This window comes from Stigmatopora nigra, chromosome 14 (assembly GCF_051989575.1).
Source record: "Stigmatopora nigra isolate UIUO_SnigA chromosome 14, RoL_Snig_1.1, whole genome shotgun sequence".
Lineage (NCBI taxonomy): Eukaryota > Metazoa > Chordata > Actinopteri > Syngnathiformes > Syngnathidae > Stigmatopora > Stigmatopora nigra.
This window is the reverse complement of record NC_135521.1, coordinates 228,531-254,193: the sequence shown is the minus strand read 5'-3', so window position 1 is coordinate 254,193 and position 25,663 is coordinate 228,531. Positions and strand designations below refer to the sequence as shown.

The following is a 25,663-nucleotide window of genomic DNA, read 5'->3' as shown; positions in this document are numbered from 1 at the left end:
GATATGTGTTTCCGTCGGTCCTGACCGAGCCTCGATTTGTGTCCGTCGGTCCTGACCGAGCCTCGATTTGTGTCCGTCGGTCCTGACCGAGCCTTTATTTGTGTCCGTCCTTTCTTTCTTTTTGTTTTTGTTCAGGCCAACGAGAACAGTCTGCTGAGCGCCCAGCTGAAGGGCTTCCCTCTGTTTCTGCACTCCAACTTGGGTCTGAAGGACTGCTCGGTCAACGCCAAATCCCCCCTGCTCTTCATCACCCGATCGGGGCAGCCCCTGCCCGGCCCGCTGCCCGGGGACGACTGGACCGTCTTCCAGTCCAACCACTCCACCTACGAGCCGGTGCTGCTGGCCAAGACCCAGTCGGCCGAGAGCATCCCGTCGGCGGGCCAGAGCGCCGCCCTGCTCCCGTCGGTGGTGCAGGACCTGGGCCTCCACGACGGCATCCAGAGGGTCCTCTTTGGCAACAACCTGCTCTTCTGGCTCCACAAGCTGGTCTTTGTGGACGCCGTGGCCTTCCTCACCGGCAAGAGGCTCTCCCTGTCCCTGGAGCGCTACGTCCTGGTGGACGTGGACGACATCTTTGTGGGCAAAGAAGGCACCCGCATGAAGGTTCCCGACGTCAAGGTCGGTTTTCCCCAATCGATCCATACTTATAGTTGGGACCGAGAATGGACGTACTTGTTGCGACGTACCGGTTATTGTGCGGGTGCGGCAGCCCACGGACGCCCTCCGTTGACTCTCCCGTTCCGTGTGTGTGTGTGTGTGTGTGTGTGTTCAGGCCCTGTTGGAGACGCAGAGGGAGATGCGCAGCCACGTTCCCAACTTCACCTTCAATTTGGGATTCTCGGGGAAATTCTTTCACGCCGGTGAGGAGAGAAAGAGAGAGCAAAAAGATGAGCACCACAGCCCATGAAATAAGACTTGTAGCTTTAGCTCTCTGTGGTGCTCATATTGTGACTTTTTACCATGCTCCTATTTGAACTCGGGTCAAAATATTCCGCTTCGTTGCTTTGTTCCATTTATCATTTTTGGCTGGTATGAAAGATTGCGGAACAAATGACGCTAACTCAATGTGAATCGCTTCTTCCCAAAAATCTCAATATTCACGGAACCACTGCTCAGTAGAGGTATCATTCATTGTAACTCCACCCATTTGACCGTGTTTTTATTTCCTCCATTGGTTTTGATGAGAGCCCAACATCTCCCGGGCTCAGGCTTTTTCTTCTTTTTTTTTTTTTTTCTCTCCCTTTTTTAGGGTCGGATGAGGAGGACCTGGGCGACGACCTGCTGCTTTCCTACGTGAAGGAGTTTTGGTGGTTCCCTCACATGTGGAGCCACATGCAGCCCCATCTCTTCCACAACCAGTCGGTGCTGGCCGAGCAGATGCTGCTCAACAAAAAGTTTGCCTTGGTGAGTAGCAAGGGATTGTAACGTTGAGGGCGGCGAGTCAAATCCACGTGTGTGTTTGTCCGGTCGCCCTGCAGGAGCACGGCATCCCCATCAACATGGGCTACGCGGTGGCGCCGCACCACTCGGGCGTCTACCCCGTCCACCTGCAGTTGTACGACGCCTGGAAGAAGGTGTGGAGCATCAAGGTGACCAGCACGGAGGAATACCCGCACCTGAAGCCGGCCCGCTTTCGCCGAGGTTTCATCCACAGCGGCATCAGCGTAAGAGCGCTCGCTTCACGAACTACGAGCGAGCGAGCGCACGAACGTGAGTTGACCTGAGGCGTGTCCTCATTGGCAGGTGCTGCCCAGGCAGACGTGCGGCCTGTTCACGCACACCATCTTCTACAAGGACTACCCCGGCAGCCCCAACGAGCTGGACAAGCTGATCAACGGGGGAGAACTCTTCCTCACTGTTCTGCTCAACCCGGTGAGTGAGTCAAACGCCGCCTTTTGCCTTGACACCTTTCGTCTTGACCGCCCATCTTAACGTCAATTGAAATAAGATGACTGGCCGGCCGGCGTGTCACGCGACGCCTTTTTGGGAGAGCGCTGTGGTGCTTCCAATTCCGAGCCCATTTCCTTAGCTGAGGCACCGCCGTAGCGAGACAGAAAATGCGGTACTCGGAGTAAAAGCGGCCATGGCGCTTTTTTTTTTTTGAGCGGATTTAGCCGTCTTACCGTGTGGATGGCGGGCGGTTTGCGGCTGTTTGGCATTCAGCAGCCATACGTCATTGGAAAATGAATTCCATTCCGTGTCCTTGTGGCGTCTCCCCGCTCCGTCCGCCATTCAGAGTCCTCCGCCCGTAATTGATTTCATTTTCTATTCTTCGCATGAACTATTCTACAGCGATGGATGGCGTGTCCAACCACGCGTGGCGTATTTTCCAAAGATTGGCTCAAATTAAAAAATGAACGCTCTCAAAGCTATAAAAAAAAAATGTCATCCATTTTTCCCCATTTAGTCACGCTTTAATGAGAGGCCAAGCGTTTTGTCACTTTGGCCCGGGGCTCGCTCGGCCCACTCCATTTATTTCAGCACAGTTTTTACCTCTACATACCAGCTTCATTCCTTCCGGGACCCAGCTCATATGTCGATATTCTCGTCACTCCAACCAACATTTCCCATTCAAACGACATGGTATAGTAAGGCTTTTTTTCCGTAAAAAAGCGACACAGTATAGTAAGGCTGTTTTTTTTCTTGAAGAAAACGACATAGTATATAGTAAGTATAAAAACGACACTGTATTTAATTATCAATTTGAGTTTTTGTTTTAATGTTCTGTGCCAACAGATCAGCATCTTCATGACCCATTTATCCAACTACGGGAACGACCGTCTGGGCCTGTACACTTTTAAAAGCTTGATGATGTTTGTCAAGACCTGGACCAATCTGAAGATGCAGACCCTCCCGCCCGTGCAGTTGGCTCAGAAATATTTTAGCCTTTTCCCCACGGAGAGAGATCCGCTCTGGCAGGTGAGAATCAGAACCAGACCCAGCACAATCACCCCCAAAACCGAGTGGTTTCAGTCGATAATTTCTACAACCCCCTCATTTTCATCAATGGGCATCCGTTGACTGCATGGAAATTCCAATCTATTTTTTTTTTTTGTCTGGCGGTGGCTACAGGATCCATGCGAGGACAAAAGGCACAAAGACATTTGGTCGAAAGAAAAAACGTGCGACCGCTTCCCCAAGCTCCTCGTCATCGGGCCTCAGAAGACAGGTGAGAATCTGCGCTTCACCGCCCCCCGCAGGCCGCAGTAAACACGACGCATTAGCTCTGGGGAAATTGCACTGGCGTCGTTGGCGGTCGCCGTGACGCGCTTGCCGCGACGCCAGTGTCTGTGTTGGCTGTATGAGCTGGAAAGTCGTTGGACGGCTCCTGACTGGATCCTCTTTTGTGGCACCGGATATCCTCCCCGCCGTCCGCAGGCACGACGGCGCTCTACCTGTTCCTCAGCATGCACCCGGACCTGACCAGTAATTATCCCAGCAAGGAGACCTTTGAGGAGATCCAGTTCTTCAACGGCCACAACTACCACAGAGGCATCGATTGGTAAGAAAGCCCCCGGAAGAACATTTTTCAAATGTAAAATGCCGTTGTTTTTAGTTGAAGCTAAAAATATGAAGTGTTTGCTCAGGTACATGGAGTATTTCCCGCTGCCCTCCAATGCCAGCTCAGACTACTACTTTGAGAAGAGTGCCAACTACTTTGACTCGGAGGTGGCCGCCCAGAGGGCCGCGGCGCTCCTTCCCAAAGCCAAGATCGTCACCATCCTCATCAACCCGGCCGACAGAGCCTACTCGTGGTACCAGGTGGGTGGCGCCGGCCCATTTCCGCGGCCCGGTGACTTCCCGCCGGCCGACCCGTGTGACCCCGTGTGACCCGGACAGCACCAGAGAGCCCACGACGACCAGGCGGCGCTGAAGTACTCGTTTCACGACGTGATCACGGCCGGCCACGACAGTCCGGCCAAGCTGCGGGTTCTCCAGAATCGCTGTCTGATGCCGGGCTGGTACGCCATGCACCTGGAACGCTGGCTCAACTATTACCACGCCAGCCAGGTTGGCGTTTTTTCGCCGTGGAGCCCAAAAGCACGAGACGCCACGCTTAGTCAACATTTTGCCTCATCTGCTCTCCCCAGCTGCTGGTCTTGGATGGACAGATACTGAAGACGGAGCCCGCCTCGGTGATGGAGAAGATCCAAAAGTTCTTGGGCTTGACCAACATCATCAACTACCACAAGATTCTAGCGTAAGTTATGCGCCTAGACGAATCCCAATGAGATGGCTATTTTCTTAAAAAGACTACATAATATGTATATAGAGTAAGGCTCATTTTCTTTAAAAACTACATAGTATAGTAGGGCCCTTTTCGTCAAAAAAACGACATAGTATAGCAAGGCTAATTTGCTAAAAGAAAACAACATAGTATAGCGTGGCACTGTGGCGTAGAGGTTAACTCGCCCGTCTCTCGTCTGGGAGACCTGGGTTCAAATCCCGGGTTGGGACACTTTTTCCCACTTATTTGTTTCTGTTTCTTGTAGTCAATACAGTCAAATGACGACGTAGAAAAGTGTAGCCGCTTGGTGGCGCAGAGGTTTGTTCACCGGACTCTCGTCGGGGAGACCTGGGTTCAAATCCCGGTTGGGACACATCATTTTCCCTTAATTGTTTCTCTGGACTTGTACTCAAGAAAGTCAAATGATGACAGTGGAAAGTGTAGACACTTGATTGGCGCAGAGGTTAGTGTACTGGACTCCCGTCTGGGAGACCTGGGTTCGCTTCCCGCTGTCAACATTTGGTTGATCACCAAACCATGTAGGTGAGTAAATGGAATAAGAAGAAAAAGAAAAGAATAACCTTTTTAATTTAAATTAAACACTTAGTCATACTTTTCACTAAAAGGTTTTATTCCGAACTGCCGACATAGTATAGTAAGGCTTTTTATCTCAAAAAACGACGTAAGGCTCTTTATCCCAAAAAATGACATAGTATGGTAAGGCTTTTTATCTTCAAAAACGACATAGTATAGTAAGGCTTTTTATCTCAAAAAACGACACAGTAAGGCTTTTTTTCTCAAAAAACGACATAGTATAGTAAGGCTTTTTTCTTCCAAAAAAACGACATAGTATAGTAAGGCTTTTTTCTTTGAAAAAACGACATAGTATAGTAAGGCTTTTTTCCTCGAAAAAACGACATAGTATAGTAAGGCTTTTTTCTTCGAAAAAACGACATAGTATAGTAAGGCTTTTTTCCTCGAAAAAACGACAAGGTGTAGTAAGGCTTTTTTTCTTCGAAAAAACTACATAGTATAGTAAGGCTTTTTTCTTCGAAAAAACGACATAGTATAGTAAGGCTTTTTTCTTCAAAAAAACGACATAGTATAGTAAGGCTTTTTTCTTCAAAAAACGACATAGTATAGTAAGGCTTTTTATTTGTCAAAAACGACATAGTATAGTAAGGCTTTTTTCTTCGAAAAAACGACATAGTATAGTAAGGCTTTTTTCTTCGAAAAAACGACATAGTATAGTAAGGCTTTTTTCTTCGAAAAAAACTACATAGTATAGTAAGGCTTTTTATTTGTCAAAAACGACATAGTATAGTAAGGCTTTTTTCTTCAAAAAACGACATAGTATAGTAAGGCTTTTTTCTTCGAAAAAACGACATAGTATAGTAAGGCTTTTTTCTTCGAAAAAACGACATAGTATAGTAAGGCTTTTTTCCTCGAAAAAACGACAAGGTGTAGTAAGGCTTTTTTTCTTCGAAAAAACTACATAGTATAGTAAGGCTTTTTTCTTCGAAAAAACGACATAGTATAGTAAGGCTTTTTTCTTCAAAAAAACGACATAGTATAGTAAGGCTTTTTTCTTCAAAAAACGACATAGTATAGTAAGGCTTTTTATTTGTCAAAAACGACATAGTATAGTAAGGCTTTTTTCTTCGAAAAAACGACATAGTATAGTAAGGCTTTTTTCTTCGAAAAAACGACATAGTATAGTAAGGCTTTTTTCTTCGAAAAAAACTACATAGTATAGTAAGGCTTTTTATTTGTCAAAAACGACATAGTATAGTAAGGCTTTTTTCTTCAAAAAACGACATAGTATAGTAAGGCTTTTTTCTTCGAAAAAACGACATAGTATAGTAAGGCTTTTTTCTTTGAAAAAACGACATAGTATAGTAAGGCTTTTTTCTTCAAAAAACGACATAGTATAGTAAGGCTTTTTATTTTTCAAAAACGACATAGTATAGTAAGGCTTTTTATTTTTCAAAAACGACATAGTATAGTAAGGCTTTTTTCTTCAAAAAACGACATAGTATAGTAAGGCTTTTTTCTTCGAAAAAACGACATAGTATAGTAAGGCTTTTTTCTTCGAAAAAAACTACATAGTATAGTAAGGCTTTTTATTTGTCAAAAACGACATAGTATAGTAAGGCTTTTTTCTTCAAAAAACGACATAGTATAGTAAGGCTTTTTTCTTCGAAAAAACGACATAGTATAGTAAGGCTTTTTTCTTTGAAAAAACGACATAGTATAGTAAGGCTTTTTTCTTCAAAAAAACGACATAGTATAGTAAGGCTTTTTTCTTCAAAAAACGACATAGTATAGTAAGGCTTTTTATTTTTCAAAAACGACATAGTATAGTAAGGCTTTTTTCTTCGAAAAAACGACATAGTATAGTAAGGCTTTTTTCTTCGAAAAAACGACATAGTATAGTAAGGCTTTTTTCTTCGAAAAAACGACATAGTATAGTAAGGCTTTTTATCTTCAAAAAAACGACAAAGTATAGTAAGGCTTTTTATCTCAAAAAAACGACAAAGTATAGTAAGGCTTTTTATCTTCAAAAACGACATAGTATAGTAAGGCTTTTTTCTTCGAAAAAACGACATAGTATAGTAAGGCTTTTTTCTTCGAAAAAAACTACATAGTATAGTAAGGCTTTTTTCTTCAAAAAAACGACATAGTATAGTAAGGCTTTTTTCTTCAAAAAAACGACATAGTATAGTAAGGCTTTTTTCTTCAAAAAAAACGACATAGTATAGTAAGGCTTTTTTCTTCAAAAAACGACATAGTATAGTAAGGGTTTTCTCTTCAAAAAACGACATAGTATAGTAAGACTTTTTTCTTCGAAAAAACGACATAGTATAGTAAGGCTTTTTTCTTCGAAAAAACGACATAGTATAGTAAGGCTTTTTTCTTCGAAAAAAACGACATAGTATAATAAGGCTTTTTTCTTCAAAAAAACGACATAGTATAGTAAGGCTTTTTTCTTCTTCGAAAAAACGACATAGTATAGTAAGGCTTTTTTCCTCGAAAAAACGACATAGTATAGTAAGGCTTTTTTCTTCGAAAAAACGACATAGTATAGTAAGGCTTTTTTCTTCGAAAAAAACGACATAGTATAGTAAGGCTTTTTTCTTCAAAAAACGACATAGTATATAGTAAGGCTTTTTATTTGTCAAAAACAACATAGTATAGTAAGGCTTTTTTCTTCGAAAAAAACTACATAGTATAGTAAGGCTTTTTTCTTCAAAAAAACGACATAGTATAGTAAGGCTTTTTTCTTTGAAAAAACGACATAGTATAGTAAGGCTTTTTTCTTCGAAAAAACGACATAGTATAGTAAGGCTTTTTTCTTTGAAAAAACGACATAGTATAGTAAGGCTTTTTTCCTCGAAAAAACGACATAGTATAGTAAGGCTTTTTTCTTCGAAAAAACGACATAGTATAGTAAGGCTTTTTTTCTCGAAAAAACGACAAGGTGTAGTAAGGCTTTTTTTCTTCGAAAAAACTACATAGTATAGTAAGGCTTTTTTCTTCGAAAAAACGACATAGTATAGTAAGGCTTTTTTCTTCAAAAAAACGACATAGTATAGTAAGGCTTTTTTCTTCAAAAAACGACATAGTATAGTAAGGCTTTTTATTTGTCAAAAACGACATAGTATAGTAAGGCTTTTTTCTTCGAAAAAACGACATAGTATAGTAAGGCTTTTTTCTTTGAAAAAACGACATAGTATAGTAAGGCTTTTTTCTTCGAAAAAACGACATAGTATAGTAAGGCTTTTTTCTTCAAAAAAACGACATAGTATAGTAAGGCTTTTTTCTTCAAAAAACGACATAGTATAGTAAGGCTTTTTATTTGTCAAAAACGACATAGTATAGTAAGGCTTTTTTCTTCGAAAAAACGACATAGTATAGTAAGGCTTTTTTCTTCGAAAAAAACTACATAGTATAGTAAGGCTTTTTATTTGTCAAAAACGACATAGTATAGTAAGGCTTTTTTCTTCAAAAAACTACATAGTATAGTAAGGCTTTTTTCTTCGAAAAAACGACATAGTATAGTAAGGCTTTTTTCTTTGAAAAAACGACATAGTATAGTAAGGCTTTTTTCTTCAAAAAAACGACATAGTATAGTAAGGCTTTTTTCTTCAAAAAACGACATAGTATAGTAAGGCTTTTTATTTTTCAAAAACGACATAGTATAGTAAGGCTTTTTTCTTCAAAAAACGACATAGTATAGTAAGGCTTTTTTCTTTGAAAAAACGACATAGTATAGTAAGGCTTTTTTCTTTGAAAAAACGACATAGTATAGTAAGGCTTTTTTCCTCGAAAAAACGACATAGTATAGTAAGGCTTTTTTCTTCGAAAAAACGACATAGTATAGTAAGGCTTTTTTCCTCGAAAAAACGACAAGGTGTAGTAAGGCTTTTTTTCTTCGAAAAAACTACATAGTATAGTAAGGCTTTTTTCTTCAAAAAAACGACATAGTATAGTAAGGCTTTTTTCTTCAAAAAACGACATAGTATAGTAAGGCTTTTTTCTTTGAAAAAACGACATAGTATAGTAAGGCTTTTTTCCTCGAAAAAACGACATAGTATAGTAAGTCTTTTTTCTTTGAAAAAACGACATAGTATAGTAAGGCTTTTTTCTTCGAAAAAACGACATAGTATAGTAAGGCTTTTTTCTTCGAAAAAACGACATAGTATAGTAAGGCTTTTTTCTTCGAAAAAAACGACATAGTATAGTAAGGCTTTTTTCTTCAAAAAACGACATAGTATATAGTAAGGCTTTTTATTTGTCAAAAACAACATAGTATAGTAAGGCTTTTTTCTTCGAAAAAAACTACATAGTATAGTAAGGCTTTTTTCCTCGAAAAAACGACATAGTATAGTAAGGCTTTTTTCTTCAAAAAAACGACATAGTATAGTAACGCTTTTTTCTTCGAAAAAACGACATAGTATAGTAAGGCTTTTTATTCGTCAAAAACGACATAGTATAGTAAGGCTTTTTATCTTCAAAAACGACATAGTATAGTAAGGCTTGTTTTACTTTAAAAACGACATAGTATAGTAAGGCTCTTTTCTTCGAAAAAACAACATAGTATAGTAAGGCTTTTTTCTTCGAAAAAAACGACATAGTATATAGTAAGGCTTTTTATTTGTCAAAAACAACATAGTATAGTAAGGCTTTTTTCTTCGAAAAAAAACTACATAGTATAGTAAGGCTTTTTTCTTCAAAAAAACGACATAGTATAGTAAGGCTTTTTATTTGTCAAAAACGACATAGTATAGTAAGGCTTTTTTCTTCGGAAAAACGACATAGTATAGTAAGGCTTTTTCTTTTAAAAAAAACGACATAGTATAGTAAGGCTTTTTTCTTCAAAAAACGACATAGTATAGTAAGGCTTGTTTTACTTTAAAAACAACATAGTATAGTAAGGCTTTTTTTGTCTCTAAGCGTAAGTTACGCGCCAAGGAAGAGCGGAATGATTAAATGCATTTTTTCAAAGCATCACTAATATCATCCCATTTCATTTTTTTCTTCTTTTTTTTATTTACAGCTTTGACCCCAAGAAAGGTTTCTGGTGCCAGCTGCTAGAAGGCGGGAAGACAAAGTGTTTGGGCAAAAGCAAAGGGCGCAGGTATCCGGACATGGACCCTGAGGTAGGCTCATTCTACCTTTGCCATTCGCATAAAAGCACGGCAATGTTGCGGTTGGATTCCTAAGGTGATCCCATTCTCTCCTTCAGTCTTTGGCGTTCCTCCGGGAGTACTACAGGGATCATAACATCGAGCTGTCCAAACTGCTGTACAGAATGGGCCAGCCACTCCCCAGCTGGCTTCGAGAAGAGCTGGTCCACAGCAGGTAGCAGCCCACCCCAGCCGGGAAGGGGGAAGGAGGACGGACGGACATACGGCGGGGAGACTGGCAACTTTCTACGGGCCCGTGATCACACCGCCGCAGCGTCCAAGGTGACTGGCGTTCCGGGAGGATCCGACCACCACGTCTTCATTCTGCGATCCGCCGGAGACGTTGGGGAGCGCCCTCGCGCCGCTTTGGGACGTCTCACCACACTCTTGGACACGGCCAGTTGGGAACTCCAAAAGTCCTCGCTGGAACTGAAAGAAAAGAGCAAAGACTCCATCACATTTGGAGAGTGGCCGAAAAGGACTGAACTTTTGGGCTGAGGGACACGCAAACACACACACACACACTAAAAGACATTAGTTGTAAATGCCTTTCATAACCAGATGACAATTGGACAGCTGGTTGGCTGCATGTGGTAGCCTTATTTTTGGTTTCTTTGTTTGATAGGCCTTGCTAGACTTTTTATTTGAAAACGCCAGGAAGCAATCCCAATAAAACCCTACCATTTGGTGGACTTTGGTTGACAAACCTTTAGACAAATGATTTTTTTGAGACATTGCTCTGTGGAATGTACGGAAACTAAACATCAGATTCTTCCTGCAAGAGGTGTCGGAGAGAATGAATGGCGTGCCGCGCCGCGGATGGACTCGCGTCAAAAGCACAATATTTCACGGTACTCGACATACATTTAACTGGATAGCACACAAGCATTTGGTTCAGAATATACGTCATGTGAGAAAACCATAAGCTAGCTGTTTTTCTTTTCGGGCCAGCCGACGCTTGGCCCGGCGAGCGACGCCGCACTGGATGCGTTTAGTTTTACGGTTTGAAGGTGTTAGCGTCGCAACTGGATGTCACCAACGCTAGATGAGGGAGAAAAGAAAAAAAAAACTGCTCCCCCTGCAATAGTTTTGTAACGTACGAGAAAAAAAAGGCCATTTGGATTTCTGGACTTTGTTCCTGTACATAAGCGGCGGCGGCGGCTCCCTTTGGGTAGACCTAAATTATTTGAATGTGTCGGGTGGGGTGCGCGCCGCGTGCCACGCCACGTCAGCGCCAAGTGGGAAAAAAATGTGGGCTCGCCATTCCTCACACTGCCAACTGTTGTCTCGACGTATTAAGTATTAACGTGATAACACATAACAGCGACGATGGTACTAATTATATCCTGGACTGTATGATAAAGATTTGTAATTGTTGTCAATAATTTTTACAGTGTAACTAATATTGTCGGTGCTTTTTAATTTGCAAATAAAACACCACTGTATTTTTCACAATTGTGTTTTTGTTGTTGTTGTTGGATTGACTACTTTACTACTTGGCTCAAATGGGAAAACATCCGCTAGTATAGTAAGGCTTTTTTTTCTCCTAAAAAAACCAAATAGTAGAGTAAGGCTTTTTTCTACTTTCTACTACTTCAATGGGAAAACATCAGCTTACCTTGTGAGGGACCAGTTGTTTGATGAGCTCATCTTCCAAGTTGTCACTTTACAGCTGTAATGGAAAAGTAGTTAGCAAATAGTTAGCCGGCCCGTGTGTGACCAAGTAGGAAGGTGGCTTGGCTGGCTGGGCACTTAGCTCACCGAGGCCATGGATGACATATCAATGCCAAATGTAGCAAGATCCAATCCCAGGTCGTACACCTCCTCCTCCTCCTCACTTTACACCTGTAAAAAAAAAAAAAAAAAAAAAAGTTTGCAAATAGTTAGCCAGGCTGCCACATAGAAGGGAGTTGGTTTGGGCACTTGACTCACCACCAGGAAGAGCGAGCGTCTGCCTACCATGCAAAGGCGGCAGCTGGATCAAATTCCATGTGCTCCAGCTTGTCACTTTACACCTGGAATGGAAAAATAGACATTTCTTAATATTTGTGCCAAAGGTGATATTGAGACCAGGTAAATGAAAATGAAATCATTTTAGACTCACTAAACTCAAACTTTGGGGGGGGGGCATTTTGGTAAGACTACCCTGATCAGTCGTGAAAGTGGATTCGACATCCTCAATAATTTACTGGCGTGTCATGAAATCCGCACGCAAGTGCAGACACAAGCACACGATGGTCTCTGTGAGCATGAAAGACGCGGTGAGTCGGACATTTTTGGGGGCAAAAGGACATTCTTTCCAGATTTGGTCCCCGGGCCACCACTTTGACACCAAATAATAAGCGGTACATTGGCCTTTTTTTTTTAAATCCTAAAACACAAAGTCGCCGCTGATGTTTTACTTTCTCGGGCCGCACAAAATGATGCAGAGGCAGGCCAGATTACGCAGCAACAACAGTTTATGGACTTAAAAAAAAAGGTAAGATCTATTGGCAACCACCACGTTTTGTGTGTAGGTTGCCCAAGTGCGCGCAGCCCAAATAGATTTATCTGGGGGTGAAAGCATCCATGGCAAAGGGACTTGGGACGCTGCCAAACTCGCGGAGGAAGAGTTGAGGCGGGAAATGGAGGCGCATCTGACAGGTAACAAACTCCATTTTGAAAAAAAATCATCCCTCTATGTCAAGTACATACAGTCTACACGGCCTTACTATTACCACTATTACCACTACTACCCTAACCCTAACCCTTTCTTCACGTTGATCAACTCTATTTGAAGAACAGCATTTCCCCCGTTAATGATTGACCCGCAATTTCTCATCAGAAAATACTATTATCAAATGAATTTAGAGAAAGCCTTTGGAATAGCCCCTAAATCGGGTACACATTTCATTTGGACGACTGTACATTGCACACAAGACCCAGGGTGCTTGGAAAAAGTCCAGGAGAGCATCGCCAGGATCCTCAAGTTGAGGGACGCTCTCAGACAAGGACCATCCACGCGGGAGGCCGTCGCGGAGAAACGTGACCTCCAAGTAACGCCCGCCTTTCAATCCTTTGACGTTTTCCCCTTACGTAGCACGCGCGGCTTCTTCTCGACAGCTAAACGAGGAGTATCTGCTGGAAGACCAAATCAAGGAGCTGAGTGGGAGCTTAATTAGGGAGGAAGTGGAGAAAATGGAGAGAGACTTGGCCAGGGAGCAGCTACTGGTAAGATAAGCAGAACGGGCCCAACGCCTGGATTTGGTGCCATTCGGCTCCTCGTCTGCTTTGGGAGAGGATTGACCATGTGATCCATCCCAATGCACTCTAGGGCACGGAGAGGGAACTGCTACGGCTGAGCACAGACGGGAAGATTCTGCTTCTCCAGATGGAGGCCCTGCGGGAACAAGCCCGTCGCCGGCGTGGCGAGCACCAATCGGAGCGGAGACGTTGGCGGGAAGACGGTCTCCCCCCGGTGTGTTTCGGCGACGTGACAAGTATCCCATTTTCTCACATAAAGGAAAATACAAATTTTCCGTTGATTCGGAAAGACAACTTTCATGGTTGAAGGTATTGGGGAGCTTTCAAGAATCCAGCCGGGATCAGGCCAGATACAAAAGCGTCCTAATGGAGGCCGTCCACGAGGCCGTTCAATCGTCTGCTCAGAACCGGCGGCTGCGAGCCGACAACAAGCAACTTCGCAAAGGTGCGTCGACTTCTGCCGTCGTTGCTGGCTTCGGAGACAGACTTGCCCTTGTGGTAGGGGGAGCCCTTCTATGCTGCTCCTTGAATACCATTTGGAATCTTGAAACCATTCCTTTGCTACTTTTTAACACCCACAGTACACACTGTCCTCTAGTAGCCGGCCGGGGAAATATTTCTAATGGTGGAAATCATTGTTTGTTTGACAGCTGTGGCAGAGCTGAAGGACACGCTAACCAAGCAAGGTGAGCTCAAGGCCACCCCCAAAACCCCATGACTCAAGAAATGCTGTGGAAAAACAGTAAATGAGCGTGACTCCTGAACATGACATTTATTGGAACGATTTGAAACGGACATGGGAAAACACAACCTTCAAAACAAATACAATTGTCCAACAATCCCAGGCGGAGTCTGATTTGTCACAGTTGTTAGCCAAGCGATTGGTGAAAACTCCTAAAATGCTGCTACTTGTAGTAAAGATAGGCGGCGAGAGCCACCATGGCCACCGGTAGTAGGAAGAAGGAGGTGAGCTGCAGCCCTAAAAGAGCCCACGACAGGACGGCGTTGACCAACAGGGAGCAGGATATGACAAAGAGCCGCGTGACGCCGCTTCCGTGTTTCAGCACCAGCGACATGGAGAGGCCGTTGGCCGCCTGTCCCGCCACCATGGCCCAAACCGTCCACGAGTATCCTTCCAGTAAGCTCTTCTCTCCGGCCAGGGCGGAGAAGGAGGCCAGCCCGTTGAGCAGCGCGCCAAAACTATACAGGTAGACGTTTTGCAGGCTGAGGGGCAGCCGCCGGCTCTTCAGCATCTTCTCCGTGTAAACGGCCGCCAGGCCGGAGACCGAGCAGTAGGCCAGCACCAGGACCAGCCCCCGCGGGGTGACGTGAAGCCGGTCCCCCGCCTGCGCCCCTCCCAGGCTGGAGTAGCCGTGGCACGCTCCCGCCGCCATCAGCAGCCCCAGACCCAACCACTGACCCCGGCGCAGCTTCTTGCCCAGGCACGCCGAGTAGAGCGCCGCCGTGGCGGCGATCTTCAGGTTGCCGAGAACCTGGAAAGAGCTGGGGTCCATGTCGGCCTGCATGACGACCACCAGGTTGTTGTTGAGGGCGTAGAGCGCGGCGGGGACGGCGTAGGCGGCCACCGTCGACGGCGAGGACGGGGCGAGGGGGACCCGCCTCCCCCGGGTCTGGCTGCCGACCAGCGTGGCCAAAGACGCCAGGAGCTTGGCCACCTCCACCATGAGCGCGCAGGAAGAAGGCTGGAAAGGGACGCGGCCGTCCACTTTGCTCAGGGCGATGAGCGGCGCGTGGGAGCCGTAGATGAGGACCATGGCGCACAAGAGGGCCCCCCACTTGAGTCGGGCCAGCCACCGCCTTCCGGATCCGGCCCCCTCGTCATGGATGGCGATCATCGTCGGTAACGCTCCAGCCAATATTCTATTGGAACTGGAACGCCACACAAAGTCTCACGCTCAAATTTTTTTTTTTTTTTAAAAAGCCGCCTCCCAAAGGGGAAAAAGTTCTGTGGGCAAGTCCCATTTACTTGGAGCCCTTTTTCAAGTTGCTGAAAAACTCTGCGAGGGTCCTCTCCACGTCGGGTACTTGATAGTTCTGCGCTGCGTACATGCCAGCGACGGTCCCCAGAAGTATCCCAAAGATGGCGGAAGAACGGAGTTTGGCCGCTACGTAACCCGCCAGGAAGCCCTTGAGGAACGGCGAGCCCAACAGCGAGCCGCCCTAAAAGAAGACCACCGCATGTATAAATGGATATCAAGCGCTAACGCCACTCGCCTAGTATTCACGTTCCGAAAAGCCTCGATGGGGACATTTTTGTTCCAAGATACCAAAAAACGATGCGCAAAATCTCCCAAAAATTATGCCAAACGTCAATACACTTCCGTATTATATATTTTTGTTTGAAATTGTCATGCTAGAGCTGCCCCGCTACTTTGTTGTTGTTTTAAATCAAAGTGGGTTTTCTGTAATGGTCAATTGTTAAAAACTCTAATATATTTGATTTGAAACTAACATGAGAGAATGAAAATGTAGTAGTCCTGATGACAACGTGAGGGCAAAACTGGGTTGGGGCTATCATCCTAGAATGGAGTAAATAAGAAATGACCGTACCTGAGGAACTCCGACGGCGATTTCGTTTTCTACTCGCTTTTGGACCTCCTCTAGCTGCTTTTTCAACTCGGTCAGGTCTTTCAACTGCTTCAGGGGATCCTAAAAAAAACAAGAACATCCCGTTTCAGTAAAAGTACAAATCCTCCTGATTCTTAGTGTTTTAGTTTTAGTACGTATATGCAAGGTACAACATATGCAAACAGCCAGCAAAACACGTGTCATTAACCGTTATGACTGCACACAAACGTTAACATCACTTTATTGAGCCCACTGCCGGTAACGATTGAAAAACGTAGCCTATTTATAATTTTACACTCCATATTTTCACGATAGAACGCCAAAGAAAGCAGGAGGGCTTCGCTCACCTTGCCATTCGCCATTTTCCCTCATCGATTTGATCAACGTTCGATTAGCTAAACTCGACCCGAAACGTTACGATTAGCCAGGTCTGATTAACTGCCCGACAAAGGGTATGTCATTTGGAAAAACTCAAAATAAAACAAATCTATATAAATGTATTCCTCCTTTCGCTTCCGAACTCTATTTTCATTTCTTGAGCGATCGAAAAGAAGCGACTTGCACGGAAAATTTGAAGTCACCTTTCACGTGTCAAAAACGACGACCGTGATTGGCTCACATTTCTGTTTTCATGTTTCTGATTGGTGTACAGCCGTGGCTGCGAAAATCGCCATGTTCTTTTTTTGACAGACGATGTGAAAAGAAGAGACTTATGCATACAATTATCTGATGCGAACCCAACTCTTTGATTAGGGAGTTTAGTGAATAACACTAAAGTCGATCTTGTTCACCATGTCCACCCGCATTGTTGTGTCTAAGGTCGTTTTCGGAGCACCGTGAAGCGCTTCGGCCCACAGAAGCAAGACTTCAACAAGGAGCCATTTCATTGGACAGCGCAGTGAGTTGCTGGCAGTATAGCAGTCAGGCCATTAACGCTGCTTTAAACCCTAAATGCCGGTATTTTTCGTTTGTCACCGCCCCGATAGTCCCGATCGTTGACCTAAATATGTTTACCGGTGTATTGCCCGATTGGCATTCATAAACTAGCCGAGTGTTTAACCCCAAACTGTTTACTTGGCGACATGGGAGTATGCACTCAATTCACAAATCCATCTGTACAGTGCATTAAATGACGTTGCCTGATTTTTATTTTTAAAACGAGTAGTGAGTCTAAAAAACAAGGAAAAAACCATGAAGGCGGTAGAAATTGACAAAGTATGCAAGTCGTGTATTTCTTTCTTAACCTTTCTATTTCAAAATGTCGTGCTCATTTCTCAAGTAACCCTAAAAATCAAAATACATAGAAAGCAAGAGGTCACGTCGGGTCAAGTACTAAAAGTATTTTTGTCAGCTATGTTATCCAATGGTGCTCTGATCTTAAGAGAACGATGGAGCCATTTGAGGCGGTGAAGCTGACGGAGGAGGTGGAAAGCACCAACAAGCTTCAAGTTCAAGTGCTTTCCTCCAAAAAACGAAAGCGCAAAAGTCAGGAGGAAGAGGGTGAAGGTAGAGCCAAGAAACCCAGGTAACGTTCACACGCTCCAAACATCCTGTCCTCAAAGAACGGGGGAGAGAAAAGAAAGAAAAAAAACGAAAGAAATGTCCGGCAGGTCAGCCTACCTGCTGTACTACTTTGACGTTCATCAAACCATGCAACACGAGAGGCCCAATCAACCCCAGTCGGAGATTAACAAGCGGATCAGCGAGAGCTGGAAAAGGCTCAGCGTGGCCGAGAAAGGCTATTATCTGGAGAAAGCCCACTCGGAAAAGGAGGGCTCGGATCGGGTAAGTCAGTTTGTTTGAAAAGAAGGCCAATTGTCATCACTGATTATTATTATCATTATTTTTGTCCTTCCAGTTATCCCTCCTCAACACCTCCAAAGACCTTCCCGGCTTCCGTAAGATTCTCCCGAGAGCTAGCCGTAGTTACCTGGTCCTGGCGGACGATCTTCAGGCCGGAAGCTCTCTGGCAGAATGTCTCAATCCTCCGTCGGACGGAAACGCGTCCTTTCCAGAGGCCGGAAAGGTCCGAGTCCCGCTTCTAAATAATAACTATGAGAAAGACACGGGAGAGGTCTGGTCGGCGATCACAAGTCCGTGCGGCTCTCCGGCTTCCAAAGAAGCGTCTGTGTGGCGGAGCTCCGCGGACCCGTCAACAAACGTATTTTCAATGAAAGAATGTGACGTGGGAAAAGCCGTTAACGTAAGTAGCGGCGTTAGCATTGAACAAAGCCAAAGAGAAGCAACACACACGGTGGCCATCATCCCCAACCAGGTGATCTATCATCAACCATTCTGTATTTGTTGGACTCAATTGTGAATGATATTATTGTTATTACTACTTATTTTATTTTGAAATCATTTTTTAGAACCAGCTTGAGGCCAAAGCTTTGGCAGCGGTCAGCACTTTGGGGCCCTTAATGATGGTCCCCGTAGCAGCCAAGGAAAAGCAAAGTACCGAGGCACCCTACAAGATGGTAAGGCACTCCCACATTGAAAGGTTCCAGTGAGCAGGTTAAATCTTCACTTGCACGTCAAATCATTCTTTTGTAGGCCGTGAAGACGTACACCAGAAGAGGTCGCGGTAGGTGTGTGAACCCCCGCTGTTCTTTTGTGTACGTCACACGCCACAAGCCAATAAAATGCCCCCAATGTGGAAGTCACCTGGGTGGAAAATGGATACCCGCTGTGAGTGTTACTTTTGAAACAATATAATAAGCCCAAATAATTAGCAGAATTCTCTCATCCCTTTTGTAGTGCTGACATAATCATTCCATTTCTACACACAACAAAACAATGGACGCTTTTTCGTCTTTTTTTAATTTTTTTTTTAAAGATTTACATGTACCGTATTCCCCGCCCTAGAAGTTATAATCATTCATTTTTTTTCATACTTTAGCTTGGCCTGTGACTATTGGTCATAAAAATGCGACTGTATATACAAAATCCTTTTTTTCCCCCCCTGTTCAATGTGTATTCTTGGGTCGGTTAAGTAATACTCGGTCGGGTAAAACTTAGCAGTCAAGCCATGTATTTTTTGACATGGCATTTTCTAAATGTTCACGTGTTTGCCCACAGGAAAAGAAATCCCCGAAAAAAGACGGCCCCGTTTCCACGTCCGGCTGCCAAAAGACCACGCAGAAGGAGCGCCAAGGCAAAGCCGGCGCGAGTAAAAAACAAACCGTCTCCAAAGAGATCCACACAAGGAAACAAGCCCAACCAGCAGAGGGCATCATCCAAACACCAAGCAAAATGTGTGTGTCCCTGCAGCCGCAAATAAGGTGAGTCCATTTTTGACGCTCCCTTTGTCTTTCCTAACGCCGCTCATCCCGCCCGGCGTCCCCGTCTCGAGAAGGCACGTGAAACAAATAGCCAGTCAGAAGATGTGCAACCTTCAGGGGAGGCCCGTCAGACCCATCTTACCCTCGTACTGCAACAGAGGTGAAGAGAAAGAAAGCACACATGTTCTCAAATATATCCAACCATCTGCTAATTTTACACCGATGATTCTTTTCGGGGTTTTTTTTTGTGTGTGGTTTTCCCAGATTCAGGTTTGTTCCAAGTCTTGGCTGTCCCTACACCCAACCGAAAAACACCCACACAAAACAACAAAGCACTCGGCGGTACGTCACCTTTCCGTTCCGGTTAATGAGGTACCCTACCGAGTGGGGTTCACCCGACGCAAAGTTTTTTGACTGAAGTGTAAGGGAGGCTATTTTTGTTCCCAACACAGAGCAATCAGAGAGATTCTCGGGTCTGAAAGAGAGCACCCTAAAACAGCTGGAGCAATCCAAACAGGTCAGGCTCCCCTAAAACCTTTGCAATATTCATTCATCTCCTCCATCACTCGGAGCTAGCGTAGCGTAAATAGCTTAGCGTGTTTTTGGGTCATAGGTGGAAGCCAGCATACCTGGAAAAGAGCCACACATACGGGCTCAGAGGGAACATGCTAACAGCAGTCAGGAATTTGAGCACCCAATGCCCGCCCGGAGCATTGAAACAGCACTCGTCGGTTTTTTTTTGTCCAAAAATAAATCAAATCCCGATTGTCACTTGCTAACCAGTATTCTTGCAGACTCATTTGTACCTTGCCTCTCTCTCTCTCAAGGACAAATGAGAGGGACGGCGCTACAGTCTTGCCAGCCAGTAGCCCGTCTAGTCCAATAAAGACTTTGAATGTGTTGGGTGTTCTTCCAAAAGCCTCAACCCAATTTTTTCCTAGGACTCTCCGGTCACATCCGTGACGAGCCAGTCCATTTCCACTTTGTCGTCTCAGCCGCCGGGCATGGCCATCGTGTCGGTGGTGCCTTTTAAGCACGTCAACGTGGACAGCTTTGTGAGTATACATTTCCACAGAATGTATTCTACGCTTTAAGATGGTGACACGCACCCCCCCCCCAAAAGGACCTGGGACTGTCCACGGCAAGAGGCAGGGGACACTGCAAGAACAAGCTCTGTGACTACATGTACAAAAACAGGCACAAACCACCCGTGTGTCCAAAATGTGGCTGTGAGCTGACCCAGGGAAAGAAGGCCAAGGTAAAAGCTGCCTGCCTGCCTGCCTCTCCTAGTATACTTCCCATTTGAAGGTTGGACCGCACAAAAACGGGTTTCAGTATTTTCTGGAGAACCCCGTGTCACGTCGCGCTATTCATTTTATGCCTTTTGACCTGACTTGGTCTTTGGAAAAGCTTTCTTTGATCACAGTTTTGTTTGAAAACAAAACAGAGGAGAGCGACACGGTGTCAAAGAAGACTCTTTACAAATACTATACAAGAAGGTCCTTAGTTAGTTTTTAAAGAGAAGCAGATTTACCTTGTGGGGCAAGTAGATGGATCAAAGTGATAACTAAAGTTGTGCTTTCCGTCCGTCCTTGACGTTTTTTTTTTGTCTTTAGTCTGTCCAAATGGTGGATCCCTGCCAGCCCCTGAGTCCTTCTCAGAAAGATCTGCAACGGCAGTCCACCTTGCAGCTCATTCGCCATTCCCTGCAAATCCCAGAGGGCGAAGCAGAGCTCCAGGAAAGCCTGGCCCTCATCCGGGATCTCAACAGTCTTCAGATTGTCTTAGTTCAAGAGGGCGGCGAGGGCGGCGAGGACAAGCAGGAAGACGCCGCCGTCCAAAGCAAGACCCTGGTGGAATCGGGATGGCCTCAGTTGTACGAATCGTCGGCCACCCAATGCGTCCTGTGCGGAAAGCCTCTTTACAAAGGAGATCAGAGGTGAGCCAACGTAAAGCGGTTCGCCATTTGAGAGCTCTTCTCCCGCCCGGGTCCACTCTCCCTTAACTCAAGACTTGACTTTCCAAACGCAGCACCATCGCCGGGCAAGAGGAGTGCTGGTTGCTTACGGAGATGTTGATCCAGACGGCGTCTCTGCAGCTCAAAGTGTGTCTCAACGCCCGTTGTCTAGCCCTGCACAGCTTCACCGACCTGCATCCAGGTGACTAACGTGGTCTAACTAAAGTGGTCCTCCGTGCCGGCTAGCTTCACAACAACCAGGGCACTTTTAAAAGCTACTGATGTGTGACCCGCCGTGGGTCAATGGGACAAAGGAAGGTCTTGACATTTCGGAATCTTTCATGTAATGCCGGCGGTCCCGTTTCTGAGCCACAAGTCAGTCTCAAAACAAATGACAATCCTTTGAGCCTTCTCAAATAGGGCAGACATCTGGGTTTTTTTTTGGCCTTGTGTTCACGCATCAAAGCTCGCTCTCGTGTTTGTTGGTGGGGGGGGGGGGGGGCAATGTCCTCAGTTGCCTCCCCTTCTCTAGAAGCGTACAAGTTTAAAAGTACTTTTCTCTGGAATTCTCCGCAGGTCTGTTCAACATTGGAAACCGACTACTGGTTAGCATTGATCTTTTTCTGAAAATCCGAGGCCAAATCGGATTGGGCCAGCAACCCACTCGGGCCGTCCGGACCTTGTTTGACCACATCTCCACTCACCCCGGTAGGTCTACGTTCAAATGAAGGGAAGAGGGACAAAAAGGCCCATTTGTCTTATTTACCAAATGACGGGCGTCTTCTCCGCGTCGGCGCCGTCAGTCCATGCGTTGAGTCCGGAAGAATCCTCCCAAATTGAAGACTTTCTCCTGGTGGGCTACTGGGCCTTTGAGAGCCTGACGCTGAGAGACTACAATGATATGATCTGCGGCATTTGCGGCGTGGCGCCCGTCTTGGAGGTTTCCAGGCGATACGTCCACAATGTGCTGGAGCTCAAGAACCTGGAGGTGAGATGATGGGAAAAGAAAAAAAATGAACACATTTCAATTTGAACTTGCCTTGTGAATGGTTTATTAATGTCAAGACCTGGAATGTAAGACGAGTCCCACCCACTGTATTTTCGATGCAAAAAGCCCATTTTGTATTGGGGCCCAATACGGACGGTCGGTCCAGCCACGCCAATGGCCACGCCAATGGCCACGCCAATGGCCACGCCAATGTCCACGCCAATGGCCACGCCAATGGCCACGCCAATGGCCACGCCAATGGCCACGCCAATTGCGCCTCTCTGACCCAGTTCACCTGGCCCGAGACTTCCGTGTCGGACGAAGTGAACCCGGACGACTTCTGGCTGACCATGGAGACGGAGGCCATCGAGCAGGCGGCTTTCCCGGCGGAAATCCCCATCACCCGGGTGGACGCTTCCATCATTGCGCCCTTCATCCCCCCGTTGATGAGGAGCCCCACGGTGATTAACACGGAGAAGGACAAGCTCACGTCGCAAGCACGGCTGCCCGCGGGTACATTTTCCTTTCCATTTTGACCGCTGGCCCACACCAAGCCACCAGAGCACCGAAACAGTGTCTTTCTCCTCCCCTTTCAGAAGCTCCGTCCATATTGGTAAGGCTCATTCACGACGGCGAGTTGAGGCCCGACGAGATGGAACACCTCGGAGAGGAGCAACTCAGAAGCATCCTGGAGCGCTGCGGGGTGAGCGTGGCCGCGGCCACCGGCAAGGTGGGTTTGCCGCCCGTGGACCGCCCCGCATTTTGGCTTGATTTTTGAAAACGTTGCTGGTGATACATGGATTCAATTGGCCTTTGTTGGAAGCAAAACAGCCCGTCAATTCACTTTTGCTTACAATCAATCGTTAGTAGTAGAAGTGGCAAGATGTCGACATTAGCTTTGGCGTGCTCCCCATCCTCATCATCATGCCATTTTCTATGACATCTTAAACAACACACGCACTCTGAACATCTAATTAGACGTGTCAAAACATTTACGCTCCATATAGTAAAATAAAGTGAGGACTGTGAAAAGATCCCACAGCTGTCCAACAACAGTTGTCGACTGTGTCGAGATGCTCCCGCTGCAAGAGTTGCTTTTTTGGACGGCTGCCGGAGGGAAAAGGAAACGGGGCGCCCTGACACTTGCCTTTTTGTCAATGCTCCCCCTCCGGCATCTTGTTTCCCGATTCCTTCTCGATCATTAGGTCTCTGACATACAGAATGGCAAATTGTCTCTGCCACTTTGAATGGTGGGCATTCATTTGAAAAGGGGGATATCCCCCGCCTCGCTCATTTCCCAATAAAAACTATTTTGGAGTCGTGGAGACCCATCCTGCATGCGCAGTTATGGGAAAATTGATTTGACATACGAGCTGGGGTCCCTGAACGCATCAAGCTGCTATCTCAAGGTACGACTGTACTAGTTTGAAACAGCTCTTGACAATGATGTGGAAAAAAAGGCTGTATTGACGGAGCCCGTAATAACCCCGCCTCCTCCACCTATTAGAACGACCTGGTGTCTTCCCTGGTGTCCATGTGTACGCACGTTCAAAGCGGCCTGCCCACGGGCCCCCCACCCCCCGGGCACCTGACGGCCGGCAAACTGTGCAAGGTTTGCCCCCACCAGGTAAAAGCCGGCTGGCGTGCGCGTTTGCGCCACGCGCCACGCGCCCGGATGCTGACCGGACGGACCCCCTTTTAACGGACAGGTGGTGTGCGGCTCCAAGTGCTTGGTGAGAGGAGAGACGGCTCGGGACCACGTGGACCTGCTGCTCTCCTCCCGTTTCTGGCCCCCGGTTTACGTGGGCGACTGCGCCCGACAAGTGGCGCTGTGTACGGACATGCAGTACCCGGGAACGGCCGCCGGGATGTGGGGCAGAAATCAGGGCTGCTTCTCCGAGCCTTTCCAGAAGCCGGAGGTGGGTGGACAATTTCAGTTGGCTCCCCATTTCACGAATCCCAGTCCCAACTGAAAAAGTTACTAAAGCACTTTGGGACCGGAGCCGAGCCGGGGTCTCACTTGTGCGTTTGCATCCGAGACCACCTTTCGCCGTCTCGCCTCCCCAGACGGTGTCGTGCCCCGAGCTCGGAGAGACGGCGCGCGCCGACGAGCCGTCTGCGATCGAGGACGACGGCGGCGGGGCCGCTCACCCCCGGACCGGATCTACCTGGCGTCGGCTGGCGCACCCCCCGGCGCCGCCCGGGAACCGCGAGGCGGCTCCCCCGGACCACCACTCCATGGCCTTGTGCAAAGAGCTGGAGCACCTGGTCGGCGCCGTCACGCAAATCAGCCACGGCGGATCGGACGGGGGAGAAAGTCCGTGGGCCCGTTTGAGGACGCAGCGCGTGATGTCGGACAACCCGGCGCACTACTACCTCTACAACCGCCTGCTGGATTTTCTCTCCAGTCGGGACATCGTCAACGAGCAGATCGAGCGGGCGCTCAAGGCGTGCCGGCCCGGAGAAGTGGTGGTCCGGGACGCGTTGTACCGGCTGGGCGTGGCCAACGTGGCCAACCTGGCCCAAGAAGCAGAGCTAAAGAGTGGGGCGGAGGAGGTCACGGGAGGGGCGGAGGATGTCACGGGAGGGGCGGAGGAGGTCACGGGAGGGGCGGAGGAGGTCACGGGAGGGGCGGAGGAGGTCACGGGAGGGGCGGAGGAGGTCACGGGAGGGGCGGAGGAGGTCACGGGAGGGGCGGAGATGGCGTACCAAGTGGTGCTGCCCGAGTGAAAGCCGGCGGGAATACAAAAGTAGGAAAAGGGCTGTCCAATGGGAGAGTGTGGAAATATTACACGAGGTCGACTGTCGTCCTCAAATGGCACTTATTTTCATTTTAGATAAAGCGGATGGGGTACAAACATGATCGTCTATATCTTGCAATTCAACGGCTGCGTTGTTTGCAGTCAATAAACTCATGCTGGAGTAAACATTTGAAAAATATATTGCAATGAATTTCAACATAGTGTGAATGTTCTTTTGATCACAAAACGGTCAGTGTACATATTAAATGATGAAATATGGAACTTTTTATTATAAATGACTGATACAAAGGGTACTGAAAGTTACTTACTTGTACTTGATGTGAACCTGGGAGGCTACAAACAAATTGTGCCTTTTTTTTACTTTTGGTTTAAAGTGTTCTGCTTTATGTTTCCAGTACACAGCGTAAATAAAAATGAATTTCATCTTCTAACATTATGTTCAAATCAAACATTTCTCAGTGCGACCTATGCGAGGGGGAATTGCAATCATTATTACCAGGTTGACAGATATGCATCACCAGGTGTATGTTTACTGGCCATAAAGGATCGAGCCACAACATTTAATTATCAATATCAATACATAAAACATCTGAATAAATGTCACTAGTATCGGCACAAATCTGGCTTACCATATTTTCCACGTCTGTCCTGGAGGACGATGTCCGGCATCCATGAAGTCCGAAACACTCGCTCACCACTTTAGCTTCGCTGCACGTTTTCCACAACAAACCTTTCTCACTCGAAAAACAAAAAAAAATGTACTCGGAATTCAACGCTTTATCTTCTAGTTACAAATACTGCGACAGCCATTCCAACTTAAAAGATGCACCGTTATTTTTAACGCTAGCTTGGGGAGGCGACGTACCATATTCACGTTAGCTGAGCTCGCTAGTTAGCTAGTTAGCGTTAGCCTCATGCGCAAGTA

General features: G+C 46.3%; 4 protein-coding genes across 10 annotated transcripts in view; 2 read left to right on the top strand and 2 right to left on the bottom strand.

The window, feature by feature from the left end:
* The window catches only part of ndst1b (N-deacetylase/N-sulfotransferase (heparan glucosaminyl) 1b), a 25,877-nt gene extending 14,504 nt beyond the window's left edge, over window positions 1–11,373 (top strand). For all 4 annotated transcript variants that reach the window (XM_077732795.1, XM_077732796.1, XM_077732797.1 and 1 more), the window contains 13 exons: window positions 136–618; window positions 773–860; window positions 1,250–1,404; window positions 1,479–1,664; window positions 1,744–1,872; window positions 2,737–2,919; window positions 3,073–3,169; window positions 3,379–3,502; window positions 3,588–3,762; window positions 3,841–4,011; window positions 4,092–4,201; window positions 9,789–9,891; window positions 9,978–11,373. In XM_077732795.1, coding sequence (XP_077588921.1) covers window positions 136–618; window positions 773–860; window positions 1,250–1,404; window positions 1,479–1,664; window positions 1,744–1,872; window positions 2,737–2,919; window positions 3,073–3,169; window positions 3,379–3,502; window positions 3,588–3,762; window positions 3,841–4,011; window positions 4,092–4,201; window positions 9,789–9,891; window positions 9,978–10,097 — 2,124 coding nt within the window. In that variant the 3' untranslated portion in view covers window positions 10,098–11,373. The remainder of the gene's footprint in view (window positions 1–135; window positions 619–772; window positions 861–1,249; window positions 1,405–1,478; window positions 1,665–1,743; window positions 1,873–2,736; window positions 2,920–3,072; window positions 3,170–3,378; window positions 3,503–3,587; window positions 3,763–3,840; window positions 4,012–4,091; window positions 4,202–9,788; window positions 9,892–9,977) is intronic.
* On the bottom strand, window positions 9,603–25,663 carry LOC144207366 (SLC35A4 upstream open reading frame protein-like). 4 transcript variants are annotated; one of them, XM_077732802.1, is made up of 6 exons: window positions 16,471–16,668; window positions 15,733–15,831; window positions 11,878–11,933; window positions 11,680–11,763; window positions 11,537–11,590; window positions 9,603–10,347 (listed from the first exon to the last, which is right to left on the bottom strand). In XM_077732802.1, the coding sequence occupies exons 3-6, from the start codon at window positions 11,907–11,909 to the stop codon at window positions 10,179–10,181; spliced, it is 339 nt and encodes a 112-aa protein (XP_077588928.1). In that variant the 5' UTR covers window positions 11,910–11,933; window positions 15,733–15,831; window positions 16,471–16,668; the 3' UTR covers window positions 9,603–10,178. The 4 variants fall into 4 exon arrangements, with proteins under 4 accessions (XP_077588928.1, XP_077588927.1, XP_077588930.1 ...); XM_077732801.1 differs by lacking the exon at window positions 16,471–16,668 and adding an exon at window positions 16,098–16,326; XM_077732804.1 differs by lacking the exons at window positions 9,603–10,347; window positions 11,537–11,590; window positions 11,680–11,763; window positions 11,878–11,933; window positions 16,471–16,668 and adding exons at window positions 15,145–15,342; window positions 25,368–25,663.
* Window positions 13,909–15,017, bottom strand: LOC144207365 (putative UDP-sugar transporter protein SLC35A4). The gene has a single exon (XM_077732800.1). The coding sequence runs from the start codon at window positions 15,015–15,017 to the stop codon at window positions 14,067–14,069; it is 951 nt and encodes a 316-aa protein (XP_077588926.1). The 3' UTR covers window positions 13,909–14,066.
* On the top strand, window positions 16,383–25,174 carry hmgxb3 (HMG box domain containing 3). Its single transcript, XM_077732791.1, has 22 exons — window positions 16,383–16,648; window positions 17,133–17,275; window positions 17,361–17,535; window positions 17,609–18,025; window positions 18,120–18,227; window positions 18,304–18,438; window positions 18,829–19,031; window positions 19,106–19,191; window positions 19,296–19,373; window positions 19,484–19,548; window positions 19,973–20,086; window positions 20,155–20,289; window positions 20,648–20,970; window positions 21,063–21,190; window positions 21,565–21,696; window positions 21,792–21,976; window positions 22,267–22,489; window positions 22,573–22,706; window positions 23,484–23,603; window positions 23,686–23,895; window positions 24,044–24,532; window positions 24,617–25,174. The coding sequence occupies exons 2-22, from the start codon at window positions 17,139–17,141 to the stop codon at window positions 24,704–24,706; spliced, it is 3,687 nt and encodes a 1,228-aa protein (XP_077588917.1). The 5' UTR covers window positions 16,383–16,648; window positions 17,133–17,138; the 3' UTR covers window positions 24,707–25,174.